Raw genomic sequence first — 22342 nt, 5'->3', positions numbered from 1 at the left:
ACTTGTTTTTTAACAAGTCAGCTTGTCTCATGCATGCTCATGAGATTAGGGAAGTTTTAACTTGGTAGTCATTTGCTTAGAAAAAGATCAGGAAGTTTCATTAGGTTTTAAGTTACTGGGAGCCAGTATAGTATTATGGTGTGGTCTTAGGTGGTATTAATAGTGCCAGGTTTAAAGCTTGCGCCATTGTACTTTCATTATGCCATGTCATGGTGTGTTTTGACATGAGTAACCTGGGTGTGAACTATGGCTTTACCACTAGCTAACTTTGTAAGTGACTTAGGCAAGAGATTTGGCCTTATTGGCCCTCAGTTTTCTCATTTGTAAAATGGAGATATTATCAAAATTGAACTCACAGGAGTATTATGAAGTGTAAATGAGATCATGCACAGAAGGGATTGGTCACAGCACCTGACATACAGAAAGCATGTGCCCTAAATGTCAGCTGCTTAATATTATCCTTAACAACTCAGTTTTATATATTCAGAAACCGAGACTCAAAACCCACAGATAGTAAGTGTAAGCTGGGTGTAAACTCAGCCTGTCCTTCTGAGCTGGCGGTCTTACCCACTGTGCTGTATTCCTTCTCCGAAGTGTTTGGTGAGTGACTCAGTGTCTGGAGTTCTGCCAGTGTTCTTCCAACAATCCCCAGTGAACAAACCAGCTCAGCCCTTCTCCTTGTCTCTGAATGTCATGAAGTGGTGGTGGTGGTTTTACAGCCCAGCGGTAAAGGTCTGAACATAGGGAGGGGAAGGAAGAAGGGATAGAGAGAGAATGGATTAAAGGAAAGTAACTTAAAAAAAAATCAGGGAATTTCCGATGTGTTTTTTACCCTGCTGACATCACGGCCCGGAACAGCTGCTGCAGAAGTTCTTCTTTATCTCTCATGGTACCTGAAAGGTGTCTTCAAGGATTCAAGTTCCTGACTTAAAGGGGTGTTTTTTCCCTTAGAGTATCTTCAGAGTGCCTTATATATGTGGCTCTTCACACAAAGGGTAAAGTCCCAGTTCCTTAAACAGCAGATAAGTCCTTTCATAATCTGGCCTTTTTACCTCAGCTTTGTTTGCTATGACTCCCCCTTACATGGCTTGTGCTTGAGCTGTATTAAAAATTACTTGGAGATTTCTGTTGCCCTCTGTGTTCAATGTTGCTGCCTTTGCATATGCTGTTCACTCTCCCTTTTCTGCAATTAACATGCCTCTTGCACATGCCTATATTATAGTACTTAACAGCTTTTGTAGGGATTATGCCTTATTGTACATTGAAGTTATCAAGTGCCCTTGTTTATCTGCAGTTGTTGATGAAGAGGGGGAATTTTAAAGTTGGTTTAAATTTGTTTGTATGTATATTATTTTATATGCATAGCCTATCTGGAAGAATATACAGGATACTAGTAATAGTGGTTGCCTTTTGGTAAAAGAGCTGGTGTCTCTACAGTAGTATATCCTCGTTTGTACCTTTTAAATTCTGAAACATCTAGATCTGCTATTTATTTAAAAGAAGATCTTATGTATGAAAGGTAAATTGATATCGTTAACCTTATTAAGTGTGTGCACTAGTTGGTAATACATAATCGTCCTGTATTAGTCATGGTTCTTCACGGAAACAGAACCAGTAGAGATGTGTGTGGGGATTCATTGACTCACACACTGATGGAGGCTGCGGAGTCCCCTGATCTGCCACCTGCAAGCTGGAGAGCCAGGGAAGCCAGCAATGTGAGCCTCGTCCAGGCCCAAAGGCCTGAGGACCAGGAGAGCCAGTGCTGTAAACCCCAGGCCATGTGTGGGAGAAGACTGACGTCCCAGCTCAACATGCAGGCAGAGAGAATCTCCCTTCCTTTACTTTTATTGCCAGGCCCTCAATGGATTGCAAATACCCGCCCACACTGGGGAGGGCAGCCTACTGAGCTCACCGTTTCACAAGTTAGTCTCATCTGGAAAATCACAGATACACCCAGAAGTAATGCTTGATCTGGGTACCCTGTAGCCCCCAGTCAAGTTGACATAAAATCTACCATCACAGGCCCTGAACAGAGGATGTGTCAGGTAGAAGTATTCATTTTGTTATAGATTTTTCCCTGTTAGAAAGGATCACACTCCTGGGTACATAACACTTTGGTGTGTGGCCCAGAGGGGTGAGTGACAGTTAGCTGTTCACTAATTCTTATGCTATAGCTAGTACCTGTTGAGTGTATGTACCTGCTAGGCACCGTTCTACCACTGTAGGGATGTTAATGTGTATTCTCTCACAGCCTCCTGTGGCAGGTGCTATTATTACTGTCATTGTACATATGAGGAAACAAGGGTCAGGAAGGATGACTTGCCTACAGAACACACACAGGAAGGACCCACAGTAGTGCTGGCATTCCAGTTGAGGCAGTTTGGCACTAGATTAGCTCTTACCCATTACTCTGCCATTTGGATAGAAGTCACGATGGAAATTTTACTTGATCCATATGATGTTATCATAGTTTGTTATATTTGCTGTAATTGCTTAGTGTAACTTGCAGAGTTTGTGCTGTTTTTATCAGATATAGTCTTGTAGTACTTAGTAAAAATTCACATTTTAAAATGCAGTTTAAGAAAATATAAACATTTTTACTTAGTATATGCTTACTGTTTGTAGGGATTTATCGTGACCATTTGGGGATAGGCAGGCAGATGGTTTTATAGTCTCAGGTTTGAGGTGAGTTTAGGGTATTTTAAGGGACTGTCTGCTCAAAGCTCTGAATGAATCAGGATTCTGTCAAATTAGTATATCAATTTTTAAGGCAGAGGCTTGTCTCAGTTTGGTGGAATAAGCCATGTGTAAAGGTTAAACCAAGACTTTGAATGCCTTTTCCAATTCTGAGATTCTGCGACTCCCTGTTGGGTTAAATATTGCTTTCAGTTATGTAAGAATACTTTAAAGATCATATAGAACTTTAACTTTTCTTTTAAGAATATAACTTTAATATTTTTTACAGTTCCGTTTATAACAGTTCACTAACCCAGCAATAACTGTGTACTAAAGTATTTTGCAATGAAATTAATTGTAATTGTGTGTTAAGTGTTTCTTTAAAAGGTTTAGCCTGTACAATTTTAGAGTAAGAAGAGAATCTTACTAATTTCCTATTAAAATTCAATCAGCTTATGTATGAGGAAATCAAGACCTATGGCACCTGATTTGCTTAAAGTCAAGTAGGTCATTAGTGGCAAAGATGGGCTTAGAATTTAGGTCTCTTGCCCCACACAGAATTGAACTACTCTTTCTGTTGTGCAGCTTCAGCTGTTCCAAAATTTGATAGTTATTCAAATTTAACATTGTATTCAAGTAGCATAATCTGCTTGGTCTGGGAATCTTTGGATATAAGCATAGTAGTATCTCTTCTGAGATACTGAAAATATTGTTTAATGTCCCACCCCAATAGAGATATAAATTATATCAGACTTTCTTTTGATAAACAACTCATGACACTTGGAATCTCCCTGAATTTAGAAAAGTAAAAGATCAAGCAAATTGTTAAGCAATTCAGCCTGAAGTTTTTTTTAGTATTCTGAGATATTATTTGAAGATTACCTTTAGGCAAGAGTGCATATAAGTACTGCTGGTTATGAAATAGATTTAAGCAAAGTATGAGAACGTTATAAATACTCCTCAGTCCACTTTGAGTTATTACCCAAGTCAGTTGATGCTTTAACAGAATAATTATAGTGTCAGATCCTACCAAATGTGTTTAATAGTAAGCTGTTTGTAAATGTTTGTATGTATTTAATACTACTCTAGGAAGTAATGTTTATTAGGCTCATGTCCAATTTTAATTGTGGAAAAACTTAATGTTTTCTCGCCCCAAAGTGGGAGTAACAATTATGTGTTTTTTTCCACTCTCCAGACTTTTGATAAAATTCTTGTTGCTAATAGAGGAGAAATTGCATGTAGGGTGAGTAGACTTTTTTACTCTTATTTTTCATTTTACTTTGACTTTTATTATTAAATCCCTTTAAATATTAACCACTGTTAATAGGTACATTAATGTGTTTTAAAATAGGTTATTAAAACTTGCAAGAGGATGGGCATTAAAACGGTTGCCATTCATAGTGATGTTGATGCGAGTTCTGTAAGTATGTTTTTGCTTTATTTGAATCAGAACCTTACTTTGGGTCAATAGAACAAAAGTGAAAGATGTAGTTTTTTTTCTTGGCTTGGAAAGGGTATACACAATTTAAAAATCTGTTAAATTACTCTCATATTAACCTAAATGGGAGCCTCAATGTCTGCAATGTGTGTCTTAATTATTCTTTTTTCAAGATTTTGAAAACCTAGAATAGAGTAAAAAGTTGTTAGACTGCTGGTCACCCAATAGATTTAAGCAAAGCACGAGAACGTTAGATTCAAAGATTAATGAAATGTTTATACAGTGCTCTGCCCTATGAGAGCATTTTCCCCACACCATGACTTCGTATCACTAAGGGAGCGCTGTGATTGTCTGACCTTCCTAAATGCCTTCCTCCTCTGTGCAGCTGAAAGTTTGATAAATGAAAGATAGGCTAATGCTATTTGAATATGGACTAAAGAAAGTATAGCATAAAGCAGTGAATAATACGTAATTTTATTGGGGATTTTTAGCAGAGCAGGCATTTTTTAGCAGTTATCAACTGTGAATGAGTGGGAAAAAAATCCTGTGGGAAAAGATTATAAATTATTGGAACTTTATGGGATGAAATATAAGTAGTTGCACTTTAATATGAATTACTGTTTTTCATTTTTCACCCTGCTTTTGGGTTCTGTTGGTAATGTCACCTTTATTATAGAGTAATTTAATACAAATAATTTTCAAGTTTTTTGATTTCTTATTTTATCTAGAAGTATGTTGTTCATTTTGCCTTATTATAGTTTTGTTCCTTTTTAAAAAAGCAAAGCAGAAACAACTGCAAGCTACTCTAATTTCTAGAAAATAAAGGTTAAGTATTTATCTTATCTAGTTTATTTGACGGGTACATTTAAGATACTCATTTCTTTTTTGCTTAAAATCACTTGAATGAAGTAATTAAACTTATTTTGCATATAATTGTTTGCATTGTTGTTTCATATATACAGTTTTTTAAAAATATTAGTTTCTGGCTTCTTTACTAATAATTTCCTTTAACTGTGATAATTTCAATAGTTGTTTATATTCCTCACAAGATATTCTTGAAATAATTAGAAAACTGTTACTTTCATCTCTTCCTTGATTGGTAAACCAAGGGATTTATTTACCAATAGCAAACCTCTCTAGAAAAGTTTGTGTCACCATCAAGCTAGTAATAAGTGTAACATTACTCTTCTCATCTTGTGTTTATTGTCAGTGTATTAGCTTGGAGGCATTTTCATTCAAGGATAAATGGAGAGAGAAAAACATCACTGTTTTCATTTCAAGTCTATGAGGAACCTTTTACTTGTTTTTTTACTTATCAAAATGTGGTTAATTTCCTATGTTGTGTTCTCATGGAGGTGACTGTTAGCATGGATAGTTGAAAATTATATTTTGAATCTTTCATATATTTTTATATTTTGATATTGGCATTAAAGAATAATCTATTTCTGTAAGTTGTTGGCCCAAATAGTATGACTGACTTTTCCCATTCTTACATTTCTAGTTTTGTATTCTGGTCTTGAGGTAGACACCTTTCAGACTTTGAAAAAAGTAGTTTCCAAAGAGTTGTAAGTTTTAAGTCTCTTGTCATTCATATCCTTTCTAAAGTAGAGGTGATAGTTTTCTGTTTTAAAGATTTTTAGCCACTTGGCTCAGCAGTGAATAAACCAGAGATTATACTACATAGTTTAGAATAAAATTTGTCAGACCCCACAGGAAAAGCAGTGTATGTCAGTGAAAACTTCCTCTTAGTATGACCTACTTTAAGTCAATTTCTAGAAAGATACTGTAAGTAAAAGCAGAATAATGATGGTTGGAATGTTCAAAGTTTAAGTTAAGCCTCTCAATAGGGCCAAGCCTATGTGTGGTTTCTGCCTCAATCTCAAGGAAGCTGAAAAAAGGTGGATTATTCTAACAGCATATTTTGCTTCCTTAACACATGATTACAAAGATTACATATCTAATCAGTTTTCCAATATGGGTAATATGAACAAGGTATGCTATTCAGATGTATTGTTAAATGTTTCAATTTTTTTTTTCCAGGAAGTAAGCCTTTTAAATGTAACTTGGAGTAAAAATCTCATATGCTTTGTAATTCCAGGGATGGAGGGGGACGTTATATTTTCCCAGCCTGAGGCAAATTACCTTTGAAACTGGAATCAGTCAAAGGGAGAAATAAAGTGGGAGAAACCTGCTTATTGCCTACAAGCAGTCGCCCACTTCTGCTGGCCTGTGTCTCTCATGATCTGACTGCAGAAAGGGACCCCACCCAACCTCTCCTGTCTACATACTCCTTTGCTCCCCTTGTAGTTACCTATTGATATGGAGATAGACTACTTATCTCCACCCCTTGGAAATATATTGATAAGGCACTAAGGCCAGGGGAGAGATTCTGGAAATACTGCAATTTTACCCATAGCTTTATATGTTAATTTCATAAATTGAAATGTAAATATTGCAATAGGAAAATACTGCAAGATTGTGAAAGCTATTTTATGTTACAAACAACTAATTTTTTAACAGTTGAGCAGGGGAAAAAGACTATTACATGGTAAGTCACACAAAGAAAGTCAACTAACGTATCAGCAAACAATGTTTATGGAAAAAAGTTGGCTTTTAAAGATGACTATGCAGTTTTCTTCCATTAGTTGCCTTCCCCAACATCATCTTCTTCAAAGTGGTGTTCAGTATTCTTGTCTCTGCTCTTTCATGTGAATTCTAGGCTTGGCTTGTCAAACTACAGACAACATAGGTATATCAAATGCACATCTACCAATTTTTAGGTCTTATGGACAAGATTTCTTATAAACACTCCTTTTGGGGGTAAATGTCAGAATTTCCAGAATCTCCCTCCTAGCCTTAGCCATTTACATACCAATGGATGTTTCAGAGCCTCCCGGTCAATCCATGGCAAGGGGTGGAGGGAAAACGGCCATTCTGTCTTCCCCTCCGTTCCTGGTATGTAATTGGCCTGGCCTCTGCCAATCACCAAGGACGCACCGATGGAGCTCCTCCTGAGGGGTTGGTTAGGGGAAAGTGCGCCTGCACGCCGCATCATGGGGGACATGGTCCGAGCGGCCTGGCTAGCGAACTGGAGCAAGCTGTGAGCTGTAAATACTGTTTCTCCCTTCTCTTTGTCTTACTTGGGTTTCACTGGATTCGTAGGGGGATTAATTCCAGGAGAGGAATCTCCTTCCCTCCAGAGCTACACCTGTACAAGTCGCTTTGTAGACACACAACTTGGATTTCTCTTGGATGAAGACCTTGTAGTGGAATTATTGGGTCATAGGGTAGATGAGGGTGAGCAACCTCTTTCTCTTTGGATGCTAAATATATTTCTGTCCTGTCTAGATAACATATTTTAGACTTTGCAGGTCACATATGGTCTCCTTTGCATATTCTTTGTTTTTTGCTTTCCAGTCCTTTAAGAATGTAAAAGTATTCTTAGCTTGAGTACTGTACAGTAACAGTCCTTAGAATGGATTTGGCCTGTGGGGGTGTGGTATTTTGCTGACCCTTGGCATAAATAAATGCATACTAACTATAAGAAAGGGCCAAACAATCTTACTACACTGATGGGCAGTGACTGCGATGGGTGTGGGGCAGGGGGACTCGATAATATGGGTGAATGTAGTAACCACATTGTTTTTCATGTGAAACCTTCATAAGAGTATATGTCAATAATATCTTTATAAAAAAAAAGAAAGGGCCAAACAGTTCTCCAGTGTGGTTGTGCCATTATTACCTTCCTGCTGATAATGTATGAGAGTTCAGTTTGCTCCATGTCCTTGCCCACACTTGGTATTATCAGTCCTTTTTATTTTTTGCTATTCTAGGGGCCATTATGTATTCTCTCACTGTGTTATTTTCATTTCGAGCCCTGATGAATATTGGTTTTGGACACTTTTTCATGTTACTGGGCATTCATTTATATTCTTATGTGTTTTTTCAAACATAATGAAAAGTTAGAAAAGTAATACAAAGAATGCTTGTATATCCTTCATGTAAATTCACCAACAGTTAATATTGTGACACATTTGCTTATTTCTCTACCCCTATATATGTGAGTGCCTAAATATATTATGCATGTATTTTTTTTTACCAAAGAATTTGAAAATAAATTATAGTATTGTGACATTTCATCCCTAAATACTGAAATGTTCATTTTCCAGGAATAAGAATATTCTCTTACAAATCTATAATACCTTGTCAAAAATAAGAAAATTTTTTTATAATTTTATAATATGACCTAATATTCAAGCCATATTCAACTTCCCCACTTGACTCCCATTGTCCTTTACAGTATTTTTCTTTGGTCTACAATTCAGTCAAGGTTCATGAATTACATTTGGTTATTATGCCCCTTCAGTCTCTTGATCCACAAGAGCCCACCTGCCCTCTTTCCTTTTCTTGTTTGATTTTCCTGGTGTTGATGTTTTGAGGAATCTAGGCCAGTTGGCTTACAGATATTCTGGATTTGTCTGATTGTTTCCTCATGGATAGTTTCAGGTTAAATATTTTAATAAGAATGCTTCATAAGCTATGTTTTTTACTGTGTCATGTCAGGAGGTAGGTTTATACTGTTGGGTGGTTCTGCTATACTAAGTGTGATAACTTGGTTGAGGTAGCTTTTATCAGGTCTCTCCATTATAATGGTGCATTTTTTCCTCTTTAAATTTTTGGGGGTGAATCACATGAATATTTTGTTTCCCAGTGACATCTCTCCTAATTATTTTGTGATGAAAATTGCCTGACATGATTACTTTGGTTGAATTTGTCTTCTTTACTGTCTGTTGAGAAACCTGTTGGGTATGCTGCTCCTTTTTAAATCTGTTTTTTGTATTATCTTTTTTCTTAGATATTTGAGTCCTGCTTTCATGTCTTACTCATTTTTAGCTTACTTATTTTAAAGGTTCTATCATACTGTTATATTATTTCAAGTTCTTATGTCTTTTTCTGACTTTTCCTCTCAGCAGATTGTTTCCTCGTGTGTGTAGGTTTTGGCTTGTGACCTTGTATTTGGTATCTTTATTGTTGAATTCCATCATGGTTTGGGTTGCAGATATAGTTCTCCTGGTGAGTGCCATGTTTGTTTCTACCAGGCTCTCTAGGGTGTCACTGATCTGGGACTATTTTATATTAATTTCTTGGCATGAAGGTTGTTGAATTATGAGGATAGTGGGGGAAAAAAATGAGGCCCCCTCCCTCCTTTCCTGTGTTGAATAGGCAGGTCCAGCCTTTATAACTTCCAGAGGAGACTTCTTCCTTTATTTTGAACCATAGCAGATAATGTTAAGTATTTGTCTTCTCCCTACTTAGTAGATGGATATTTTTCTCCCTTTTCACTGAGGATTTAATCTTTGAGCAATTTGGTCTTATGTAGGAAGTTTTTCTTTCTAACTTCCAACAATACTTGGTTCCTTTCTCTGAAAGTTAAAACTCAGTTCTCTAAATTATTGAGATTCCTCACTTCCACGCTCCAAGATTAGCTGCATTGGACAGTATCTAGTGGATATTGTCTGGCTTTTAGCTTTCCTTTAGGTTTTGATCCCTGGGGATTGCTTGTCTTTTCTTGTAAGCCACGCTATTCATTTAAAAGATGTTTGTTATATTTAGGATTTTAGGCTCTTCTAGGGAGGATTTGCAGGTTATCTAGTTGGCTTATTGTTGGGTTGTCTTAAGGTTGTATGTATGATACCCTATTCTCTCTTGAGGAAGTTCTCTTGCTTTCTTTGAGAGGTAATGTCTAATCCAGAACGGTCTCAAAATCAGACTTTAATCAGGAACACAGTTCATATATACTGATGAGATTAGTGCAGCTGCATCTAGGCATGAGGCCAAACAGTGTAAATCACTCTGGGTTTTAAAGGAGATAGTGCAGCTAAAACTTTTATGTGTCATTCTCCAGGCTCTTTTTATTCTTTGGGAAGATTTGTAGAGATGGTATTTGAAGAGAAAATAGTTCTAGTAGAAGACTGTGTGCTGCTGGGATTTTGATAGGGATTGTGTTGAGTCTGTGGATCACTTTGGGAAGTATTATTATCTCAACATTCTTAAGTCCTCCTGTCCATGAACATGACATGCTTTTTCTGTCTTCTGAGATGATGATGTGATTTTTGTCCTATATTCTATTGATATAGTACATTATGTTAATTTTTAGATGTTAAACTAGCCTTGCATCCCTGGATAAATTACCTTTGGTCATGGTGTATAGTCCTATATATATATATATGTGTGTGTGTGTGTATTAGTCTGTAGTCTTCTTCTGGTCTTTTGGTATCAGAGTGATCTTGGCTTCTTAGATTGGGAAGGGTTCTTTTGGAAGAGTTTGTGAAGAACTGGTATCAGTTATTCCTTAAGTGTTTGGTAGAATTCACCAGTGAAGCCATCTATGTTTGGGATTTCCTCTGTGGGTAGTTTTTGGGCAGAAGACCTGAACAGACATTTTTACAAAGTAGAAACACAGATTGCCAATTGGCACATGAAAAGATGTTCTACCTCACTAATCATCAGGGAATTGTAAGTTAAAACCACAATGGGATATCACCCAGACCAGTTATAATGGCCACTACCCAAAGATAAGAAATAACAAGTGTTGGCAAGGATGTGGAGAAATGGGAACCCTTTTACATTGTTGGTGGGAATATCAGTTCGTACAGCCATTGTGGAAAGCAGTATGGAGGTCCCTCAAAAAACTAAAAATAGAAATACCATACAACCCAGTAATTCTACCTCTAAGAATTTACTGGAAGAAAACAAAATCCCGGATTCAAAAAGATATATGTACCCCTATGCTTTTTGCCACAATATTTGCAATAGCCAAGATATGAAAGCAACCGAAGTGTCTATCAATAGATGAATGGCTAAAGAAGATGTGGTACATATATACAATGGAATATTATTCAGCCACAAAAAAGTCTTCCATTTGCAAGAACATGGATGGAGCTAGATGGCATTATGCTAAGTCAGATAAGCCAGACAGAGAAAGACAAATACCATATGGCTTCACTGGTTTGCAGAATATAAAAACAAAGCAAAATGAATACAATAGTAGTGGACTCATAGACACTGAGAAGTGACTGGTGGTTACCATGAGGTAGGGGTTGAGGTGAGTGGGTGGAGAGGTTGAGAGGGATAAAGGGGCACAAAATTTCTCAATCATAATATAAGTTGGTCATGGGGAAATATTACAGCATGGAGAATATAGCCAGTGATACTGTAACATCTTCCTATGTTAACAGATAGTAACTGCACTAAGTGGGGGTGAAGATTTAATAATGTGGGTAACTGTTGAATCACTGTGTTATATACTTGAAACCAGTGTAATATTGTATATCAACTGTACTTCAATTAAAAAATAAAGTATAGGAGAGGGTGTGGGGAAGAGGAAAGCAGTTTTGAAGTATCTCAAAAAACTAAAAATAGAAATAGCTAGTATTATGACCTAGTAATTCTGCTTCTGGGAATTTACTTGAAGAAAAAAACCCCACTAATTTGAAAAGATATATGCACTCCTATGTCTGTTACAGCATTACTTAATAGCCAAGAAGCAACCTAAGGGTCCATTTATAAATGACAAATGCATATTAATTTACTTACATATATGAAATCTAAACAAAACAAGTGAACAAATAAAACAAAGAGATTCATAAACACAGAATGGACTGGTGGTTGCCATAAGCCAGGGGGGATGGGTGAAATAGGTGAAGGGGATAGAGAGGTAGAAATTTCCAATTATAAAATAATTTAGACATGAATGAAAGTACAGCTTAAAGAATATAGTCAATAATATTGTAGTATCTTTGTATGTTGACAGATGATAATTACACTTACTGTGGTGAGCATTTAGTATTTTATATAATTGTTAAATCACTATGTTGTACACCTGAAACCAATATAATATAGTTATATGTTAATTAAAAAAAATCTATACCTTTCCTACATATATCAGCAAGGTAGAAGATACTGCTTAAAAAAAGATAATTCCATAGAAGCAGTGGAAAAGGTAAAATACTTCATGATATGAATTTAAAATGAAATTTGTACGACTTAAATGAGGACTTGTTTTTTTTATAGGAAAACCGAATACTGTAAATGTTAGTTATTTCTAAGTTAGTCTGCATTTTTCTGTTAAATCCTAATACAGTGTAATTTTGGGGGGTGGGGAATTGATAAAGGAGCAACTATACAAGAATGGTCTAGAAAATTCTGAGGAAAATTGAAGAGGGGACTATCCTAACAGATATTAAAATATATGTATGTCTTATAAAGAGGAAATAATTAGGACCACTCCATACAATTTTTGAGCAAGAAGAGACAGATCTATGGAATAAGTTATTAGAAATTAGGGCCGACGTGAGATAATTTCTTGATTTGTGAAGGGGGCCTTATTAATTGACTTAGAGGCAGGAGAGGGGGATTCTAAGGTTGTATGCCACTAATCTGATTTTAGGTAATTCCAGAGAAGTTAAGAAATACAAGGAATGAGAAATGTTTGATGTTTTTGGTAGCTAGATTTGGTGGGTCCTAAACTAATTCATTAGTTTAGTGAATAGTGGGAGCAAAGGATTTGAAAATTTAGATTGTGTACTCCTTAAAATGCACATTGGATAATTGTATTTACTTTTATAATAACTTTATGTTTTTAAGTAGAAAGACTATTATACCTTTCCATAAGAAATAGCAAAATAGTGTTTTATATTGTATTTGTGTCAAATCTCTAAAATTATGGTTTTGATTAAAAAAATGGAATTAAATGATTCTGTACTTCCAACTTTTGACTATATTTCCTGTATATGAGGATTCCTAAATTGAACGTATCAATATTTTGTTGCTTTGTCTGTCTTCAGTAACATTGGATATAAATGAAAAATAGATACTTACTGTTTTAAAACCAAAACCTAAAATCAGGAAAGTAGTCATTGTGACTCACATCTTGGCCAGGCAGCCTGCTGCTTAAAGTATGATTCCTGGTGAGTATTGTAGTCCAACCCTTAGGCTTTGGTAATGAGATCGAGTGGAGTTTCCTGTGAGCCCTCTGGGATGATTGACAGGAAGGTGAAGGAATCATCACTTAGTGTGCCTACCCTTGATAATATTTCCCTGCTGTCTGGGGAGGTACCGAGGACAAATAGGACTTCGTGATGTCTATGTAATTAGTGTATGTTGGTTCCAGCTGAACAAACGGGAGGGTAATGATCAGGTAAATGGAGATGGAATACATTAATGTATAAGGCTAAGATATCAAAGACCTTAGGGAAAAACATCAAAATTTTATGGGGTTGTTAGAATATCTTTATTTTTATATCTTTTCATGTTTATATATCTCTCTGTTTATTTATCTATCTTTGTTGGAATATCTTCAGTTTTATCCTAGATGTACATAGAGATGAAAGCAATTTTAAAGGTAAAGACCGCATGCATTTACTTTTTTTCTCATTTGCAAGATTTATTTTCAGGATATTTTTCAACCTTTTTCAATTTGGAAAGGAGTTACATTTCTTAATTTTTAAAGAGTTATTTCACAAAATCTATTAATGGACTTATTTGCAGCTACTGCCATCATTGATTCTCAAATAGGAAATAAATGACTAGGGACAGGTTTGTAAAACTTTTTTTGGGTGAAAACTGAAAAATAAGGTGACCTGTCATTGTATATGTGGTACAGTTGAGATGATATATTTAAGTAACATTTTCTTAAATTGCTTTTAGTAATACAGAATATTTTTAAATGATGGCCATCATGATGCTCTATTTTTCCCGGTTGGTCTTAGTTAGGTCAGAAAGATTTCTAGTCATTTAGATTGCAGTAGAAAATCTATAGGATTAATTTATTCTAGCAAAAAATACTTTGAGTTGTCATTGTTCAACAGCATGTTATCAGCAACATAAAGTTCAATGGGAAAGCACCTGATAGTGATTGTAATACTACATTTAATGGGAAAGAAGGGATTGGTTTCATTAATGTGACTTTAGACCTTGGATTTCTGGTAATTAGGTAATTCAAGGGATTTTAAATGATATACTTGATTTAAACTTGCTGTTGCTCTCTTTTCTCATAAAACTTAGCTTTTGTAACTTTTTTGGATTAAGAGTACAATGTATCTATACCTATGCAAATATAAAACTAGACTTTTCAGTGAAGAAGTAACTGATGAGGAGAAGAAAGCATTTAAGACATCCAGACATTTCTTTTTCTCCTATTTTTGCTTTTGTCTTTGGAAAAACATTTTTCAGAAATATTCTCTGTCAATTTAAAATGTTTTGATTATGTTTGGCTTGGTTGAATTATTTTCTCTATGTTTTTGGGTAAAATGGAATAGGATAGGATTCCTGGTTGGAATTTGTTCATATTAATATGGCTCATCAGGGACATTATATTTAATTGGAGATCCTGCAGAATAGTAGCAGGAGGCTGAAGAGAATTATTTAGCATTAGCAATAGCTTGTCTGGGAGTTGTGCCCTAATCAAGGAGCTTGAGTGTTAGCAGTGGGGATGATGGGAATTATGACGATTATGACATGTAAGCATGTCTGAGTATGAACTGGACAGGCAATGAGTTAATCAAGAAGTCTATTAAATGGCCCCCGTGCTGATTCATTATCTACCATAGTGCCTGTCAGGTTGTGTATTTAAAAAATACAATTATTGCTGAATTCAGTATGTATAAATTCAGCCACCATTCTTTGTTTTTCAGTAAAAAACCTGAAATTACATAATACATGTAAAAAAAAGTATCAACCAACCTGCTGGCATCTGTGATTTGTATATTAATGTACAGTATCCCAATTTTTTTTTTAACTAGCATAAACCTTTAATTTCAGATTCATTAAAAAATCTGCTTTGCCCTTTTATGTATTTGTTGTAAATACTCTGGCTGATTTTCTATTGAATACAGGGTTTGGGTTCAGAAACAAAATTTATGTATCTTTATTTTTCAAGATGAAAAAATAATTCCAATATTTTAGAAAGACATTAATATTTAATGCATGAAGCTACAGCCAAATCAAAGCATTAATCTTTTCCACCATCAAAATGCTCCAAAATCAGGGGGTTGGGCGTGGTGGTGGTAGAAATCTCCTTTACTCTAGTGGGTGGTCTCTTTGTGCCAGGTAGACCCATTCTGTGCCCAGCATGGTTAGAGCCATCTGTCATGAAACTGTCAGAAATGCTTGAACTGTACATATTTTGGGGAAATGGAACTAATAAATTGAATTCCTTTTAGAAAATACAGCATAAATCCATGAGCAAACTGGATTATATCTACAGGCAAATTTATAGAGTTTCTGTATAGAGGAGCACACACAGTTTTTTTGTATATTATTATAAGCACTGCCAAATTTAATAAAACTTTCTACCAAACTGTGACCTTCATGTATTAGCTTAATTAAAGCACTATTATGGGTACTACTCACTGTTAACCTGTGGGTGGTTTTTATTGAAATCCATTATCTATGGAGTCCGTATTAGTGGTCAGCTGCAACAGAAATAAAACTTGCAACCTAGACCCTCCCTTGGGTGCTGTGAGCTCAGCAGGTTAAATCATCAAAATCCGTCAAAGCTTCTTAAAAGACTGATAGTTTAAGCCCCTGTGGAGTTAGAGGTACACCAATCATTCCAGTCAGGAAGGGCTATGACTTTATTTGCTACAAGGCAAAAGTATTACTTTTGGACAGCAAAAAAAGGATTTCTATCAATATCTTCGTGTATAAATTGTTTTACTCATATATATGTTTGTGTATTTGCTATTTAACTTTAATAAAAACATTCCAACTTTTAACTGATGGAAAGTGGCTTGTGAAAATTTTCCTTTTGGAAAAAGGATGTCCCAAGACCGTCTAAGTTCTTAAGAATTTTGTCCTTTTACTGATACTGAAATTTTAAGGGCAAAACACAGGGAAATACTGTGTGTTTATCTTTTAGTTTTTGTATATTTAAAAATTCTGTTGAATTTGAACAGCATAGTTTAGAAAAGAACATTATGTGTTTTGATGTAAGTTGGTACCTGATAGTAGGAAAGAGTACTGAATCATGGATTTATTTTTCTCTGCACATCTATTTAAGAAAGTTTAGAAGTTTTGTAGTCTTACTGAAAAAGCATACGTTAAATAAAAGATTTGAAAATACAGCTTACCTTTTATAAATATCACGTTTTTGATATTACAATATTTGTAAGGCCATGACTTAACTAGTGTCTGCTACAGTTTCACTTGTTTAAGATCTCTTAGTGGAGGGAAAGGTAAGATCATTCAGAGTTAATAACTATTGCTTATTGAGTATCTGTAGTATACTAGAGAATCAAAATAATCATGTAGGGGAATTATTATTGTCACCATTTTAAGCTGAAAAAAATTGGGGCTTCAATATCTAAAATAGGTTGCCAAAGATAATTTAGCTACATAAACAGTGGAGCTGAGGTACAAATTATATGTGGTTCTCAAGCTGTACTCTTTCCATTGTAGTGTAGTGCTTCCCATTCTAAGTATATGGAAAAATCCCCTTCCCCTTCCCAAGAAAGTCAAGTTCATTACATTGGAGGCTGGGTGTTTATTAGCGCCTGTTGTGGGCCAGATGCTATGCTAGTTGCTGGAATTAGAAGAGTGACCAGGAGTGACATGATTTTTGCTCTCATGGTACTTACAGTCCAGGGGTGCAGGGTGAAATAAGAAAATACACAAATAAACAAGTAATTACAAATTGTGTAAGTGTTACAAAAGCAGCAAACCAGTTGCTGAGAGAGAATAATGGAGGTCTCTTTATTAACAGGGTAGTCATGGAAGTGCTCTCTGAGGAAGTAAAATGTAAGGTGAGACCTGATAGATGAGAGTCAGCTGTTAGCTAGGCAGTTAGCTAGGCAGATGGGACAGCATGTGCAGAGGCCCTGAGTCAGGCCAGTAGATTGGGACCTAATCTATGAATTGTTTAATCCCTCCTTCATATTTAAATGATAATCGTGCTGGATACAGTATTCTTGGTTCAAGGCCTTTCTGTTTCATTGCATTAAATATATCATGCCATTCTCTTCTGGCCTGTTGAGAAGTCTGATGATAGCCTGATGGGTTTTCCTTTATAGGTGACCTTTTTCTTCTCTCTAGCTGCTTTTAAAACTCTGTCCTGTCCTTGATCTTTGCCATTTTAATTATTATGTGTCTTGGTATTGTCCTCCTTGGGTTCTTTCTGTTGGGAGTTATGTGTACTTCTGTGGTCTGATCGATTATTTCCTCCCCCAGTTTGGGAAAGTTTTCAGCAATTATTTCTTCAAAGACACTTTCTATCCCTTTTTCTCTCTCTTCTTCTTCTGGTACCCCTATAATGCAGATATTGTTCCTTTTGAATTGGTCACATAGTTCTCTTAATATCATTTCATTCCTTGAGATCCTTTTATCTCTCTCTGCGTCAGCTTCTATGCGTTCCTGTTCTCTAGTTTCTATTCCATCAATGGCCTCTTGCATCTTATCCATTCTTCTTATAAATGCTTCCAGAGATTGTTCTACTTCTGTAATGTCCCTCCGTACGTCATCCCTTAGCTCTTGTATATTTTTCTGCATCTCCGTTAGCATGTTTATGATTTTTATTTTGAATTCTTTTTTCAGGAAGACTGGTTAGGTCTGTCTCCTTCTCAGGGGTTGACTCTGTGATCTTGGTCTGCCTCAAATTCTGCCTTTTCATGGTGATAGTGATAGTTTGTGGAGCTGGCACGAGTTGTGGAGCTGGGAGAATGTCCCTTCTTATTGATGATTTGTGGCCTTCCTCTCCTGGGAGAACAGCGGCCTCTAGCGGCTTGTGCTGGGCAGCTGTGTGCAGACGGGGCCTCTGATTCTTGCCCGGCTGCTATGAAGTTTAGCTCCACAGTTGCTGTGGGCGTGGCCTGCCTCGGGCTGCTGCTCCAATATGGCGGAGCCGTGTTGGAGGGGAAACGGCTGGGAGGCTGTTTATCTCCGTGAGGGGCCTCTGAGCTGCCCTGCTATCCAGGGGGTTAGGGTGCCTGGAGTTCCCTGGGATTCCCTGCTGACGGGCTAAGTGTCCCGGGACACTTCTGTCCAGCTGTGGGGTCCCTGTCCCTTTAAGACTTTCAAAAAGCACTCACTTTTCTTTATCCCTGGGGCGCCAGCTGTGGGGACACGCTCACCGGTCCTGCCGCCCTGTTTCCCTAGTATCCAGGACCCCACGCATGCACTGTGTCTGCGCTCTGGTCCGGAATCCTGGGGCTGGGTGTTCAGCAGTCCTGGGCTCCCTCTCCCTCCCCGCTCTGACTCCTCTCCTCCTGCCGGGAGCTGGGGGAAGGGGTGCTCGGGTCCCGCTGGGCTGCAGCTTGTATCTTACCCCCTTCGCGAGGCGCTGGGTTCTCGTGGGTGTGGATGTGGTCTGGCTGTTGTCCTGTGTCTTCTGGTCTCTCTTTTAGGATTAGTTGTATTTGTTGTATTTTCAAAGATATATATGGTTTTGGGAGGAGATTTCCGCTGCTCTGCTCATGCCACCATCTTGACTCCACCCTCGACCTACTTATTCTTAAGTAATGTTCTTTATCCCTTGTAAATTTCCTTGCTCTGAAGTTGGTTTTGTCTAATATCAGCATTTCAGACTGCTTTCATTCAGTGTTTTGCTGGCATTTTTTCCACCTCTATTTTATTTTTACCTACCTGTGCTATTATATTTGAAGTGAATCTCTTGTAGACAGCATATAGTTTGTGTATAAATTGTTTTACTCATATATATGTTTGTGTATTAAAACACCATTTTCATCGTATCTTTTAATTTGTGCATTTAAAGCCTTATGATTAATGTAATTACTGATGACTTTGGGTCTAGGACTGCCATTTTGTTTTCTGTTTTTCCATCTAATTTTTGTCCCTTTTGACCCTTTTTTCCCCCCTCTTTTGGGTTGTTGGAACCTTCTTTAATATTCCTTAATATTAATGTATTAAGTTAATCTCTTGTGTTTTCTACTGTATCTACTGTAGTTTTTTTCTTAACAGTTACTCTATGGATCACAACATACATACTTTTAATAATCTATTTAGAACCTGTATTTAAAAATTTTTTTAAATTTATTTTTATTAAAGTATCATTAATATACAATCTTATGAAGGTTTCACATGAGGCACATTGTGGTTTCAACATTCACCCATATTATCAAATCCCCCCCAACCCCAGTGCAGTCACTGTCCATCAGCATGGTAAGATGCTATCGAGTCATTACTTGTCTTCTCCATGCTGTACTGCCTTCCCTGTGACCTGCCTATGTTGTGTAGAATCCATATTTTACCACCTCAATTGGAATATAGAAATTCTTCTACCCCATATAGGTATCTTCACTCTTTTCCTTTTATGTTACGGTTCTCTTACATATTTTATGTATATACATTGAAAACTCCATCAGACAGTTAAGATTTTTTTTATTTTGGTATCATTAATCTATAATTACATGAGGAACATTATGTTTACTAGGCTCCCCGCTTCACCAAGTCCCCCCAACAAACCCCATTACAGTCACTGTCCATCAGCATAGAGTGTTAAGATTTTTGCTTTCAACAGCCAAACATATTTTAAAGAACTCATGGGGAAGAATTCTTTATTATATTCACCCAAGTATTTACCATTCTCTTGTTCTTCCTTTACTCCTGATCTTCGGAGTTTCCTTCTAATGTCATTTCCCCCTCTGAAAAACTTCCATTAGTACTATTTTTCTGAGAATGTCTTTATGTCACCTTCATTCTTGGAGGGTATTTTGGTTAGATACAGAATTCTCAGTTGCAGTTTTTTCTTTTTGGCAGTTTAAAAATACTGTACCACTTTTTGTCTTCCTGGCTTCTCATGTAAAATCCATAATTCTTTGAGTAATTATTTCCCTCCAGTTAATGTGTCCACTTCCTCTGCTTGCTTTCAGGTTTTTTTCTTTGTCTTTAATTTTCAGCAGTTTGATTAGATGTGTTTGGTCATTTATTTCTTTTGTTATCCTGTTTGGTATTCATTAACCTTGAATCTGTACAGCCACTGTTTTCTTCAAATATTTTCTCAGTACCATGCTGTTTTTCTTTTTCTCTGATAACATGTATGTTAAACCTTTAGTCATTGTTCCATAGTTCACTGAAGCTCTGTTAATTTTTTTCCGTCTCTGTTTTTTTGGTCTCATATTATATCATTTCTGTTGATCTTTTTTCAAATTTTTGATGCTTTCCTGTGTTACTGAGCCTATCCATAAAGTTCTAAATAATTTTGGTTATTGTATATTTCAGTTCTAAAGTTCCCATGGGTTCCTTTTTTTTTACAAATTCTGGTTTTTTTTGATACTTTTTGTCTTTGTCAGATAATTTCAACATTTTTGCCATCTTGGCCTTGACTTCTGTTGATTGTCTTTTCCTGTAAGAGTTGAGCTTTACTGGTTCTTGGTGTGCTAAGTAAGTTTGGATATTTTGAGAATTATGAGAAGGTGACTCTTGCTTAAATCTTTTGGAGAGTGTTGATATTTTTATTTTAGCAGCAGTTGACATGGTTGACTTCAGAGTGCATGTTCTTGTCCTTTTTCTGTGTGCTGTGGCCTTTGTAATGCTATTCATATCTATCTCACGTGTGTACCACCAGCAAGTCAATCTGAGGTCTGTGGTCTCTCTGTTAATTCAGTTTTAAAATTCTTTGGTATGCTTATTAGTATCAGAGCCCCACGTGCCCAACCTGGGGATGAGCCCGGGGGGTTTATAAACAACTATGTTGCATCTTCTCCATGTTAGCTTCTCTCCTATGTTACCTCCTTGTCTTACTGTGGAAGCCTTGCCTTTTCACTCCTCTTGTTTGGAAAGCTGGAAGTTTAGTTACCTTGCATTGCTGCACACTTCTGTGTCCTTGGCCAGGTATTGAGAATACAGAGAGACTGTTTTGTTTATTTAGACACAATATTTCTGACCCCAAATAGGTGGGGTTTTTCCTCATAACAATCAATTCTATAACTCTCTGGACACTAGCTGGGTGTCCTACAATTTAATTCAGTTCTGACACTATTTGCAGTTAGCTTAGACCCCTCAGGTTAAGGGGTCAGTCCTACAAGACTTAAGATGCTGGTCTGATGTCCTAGGTTGTCACCTGTGCTTTTTACCAACTAGCTATAAATTGGGAATTTACACAGCCTCTTCCTCAGGTTTGATAATTTGCTGTAATAATACAACAAAGGCAAACACTTTACTTAACATTCACTAATTGATCATAAAAAATAAAGGATACAAATGAACATCAAGGTGAAGAGGCATATGGAGCAAGGTCAGGAAGGGTCCTGAGCACAGGAGCTTCTGTCCCATAGAGTTAGAGCATGGCATTTTTCTGGCATGTGGATGTGTTTACCAATCCAGAAGTTCTCCAGACCCTGTTGCATAAGGGTTTTCATGGAGATTCCATTACATAGGTATAATTGGCTGTTAATGATTAACTCAATCTCTAGCTTCTCTTCTTTCCCCTGGAGTTGGGGATGGGACTGGAGGTTCCAACTCACTAATCATGTCTTGATTATTCTGGTGACCAGCCCCCATCCTGAAGCTATCTAGAGGTCCCCAGCCACCAGTCATTTCATTAGCATACAAAAAGACACTCTTATCACTCCGGAGATTCCAAGGATTTTAGAAACTCTTGTGTCAGGAACTGGGGTCAAAAACCAAATATGAGAACAAAAGATGCTCTTAGCATCTTGATCTATCAGGAAATAACAAGGGTTTTAAGAACTCTGTCAGTAACTGAGGCAGGGACCTAATGTATATTTCTTCTTATGTCACAGAGTAAAAAAGCAATGGGGATTTACCTATCATCTTGAGACCAATGTTTCATTGATTGGAGAATATTCCTTCTCTGATCAGTATTTTGGCTTCCTGCAGGCTTCCCATTTTTGCCCCTGCTACTGCAGCTGTACAAGTACTTGGGGGCTGGGGTGCAAAATAATGGAGTTAAAAATTGAAAAAACCTGAACAGACCCTGGGAGCTTTCTGTAGTGTTCCAAGTCTTGGAGCTCTGTTTTCTTATTGAGTCAGAAGTACAGGGCTTCTCCCAGGCTTTCTCTGTCGGCACCCCGAGGTGTAATCTGGGTATCAGACTTTGTTGATAAGGCAGAGGGATCATAGAAGAAAGGAAGATGCTAAAACCCATCATTGGTTTATAATAATTTGAATTCTGTTTTTCTTTGATCTTCCTGCTACTGTTTCCTTTAAAGAGTTCTCAAACAGTTGACTCCTGTATTCTGTTCAGGGTTCTTA

The 22342-nt window shown here is 36.7% G+C and overlaps 1 protein-coding gene across 7 annotated transcripts in view; it reads left to right on the top strand.

Moving 5' to 3' along the window:
* Positions 1 to 22342, top strand: part of PCCA (propionyl-CoA carboxylase subunit alpha) — a 357794-nt gene that overhangs the window by 30702 nt on the left and 304750 nt on the right. For 6 of the 7 annotated variants that reach the window (XM_073212398.1, XM_037024801.2, XM_037024798.2 and 3 more), the window contains 2 exons: positions 3872 to 3919; positions 4028 to 4096. The exons of the other annotated variant lie outside the window; for it this stretch is intronic. In XM_073212398.1, coding sequence (XP_073068499.1) covers positions 3872 to 3919; positions 4028 to 4096 — 117 coding nt within the window. The remainder of the gene's footprint in view (positions 1 to 3871; positions 3920 to 4027; positions 4097 to 22342) is intronic. 7 annotated transcript variants of the gene reach the window in all.

This window comes from Manis javanica, chromosome 9, assembly GCF_040802235.1.
Source record: "Manis javanica isolate MJ-LG chromosome 9, MJ_LKY, whole genome shotgun sequence".
Taxonomy (NCBI): Eukaryota; Metazoa; Chordata; class Mammalia; order Pholidota; family Manidae; genus Manis; species Manis javanica.
The sequence above is the reverse complement of the archived record's forward strand: the minus strand, read 5'-3'. Positions and strand labels throughout refer to the sequence as shown.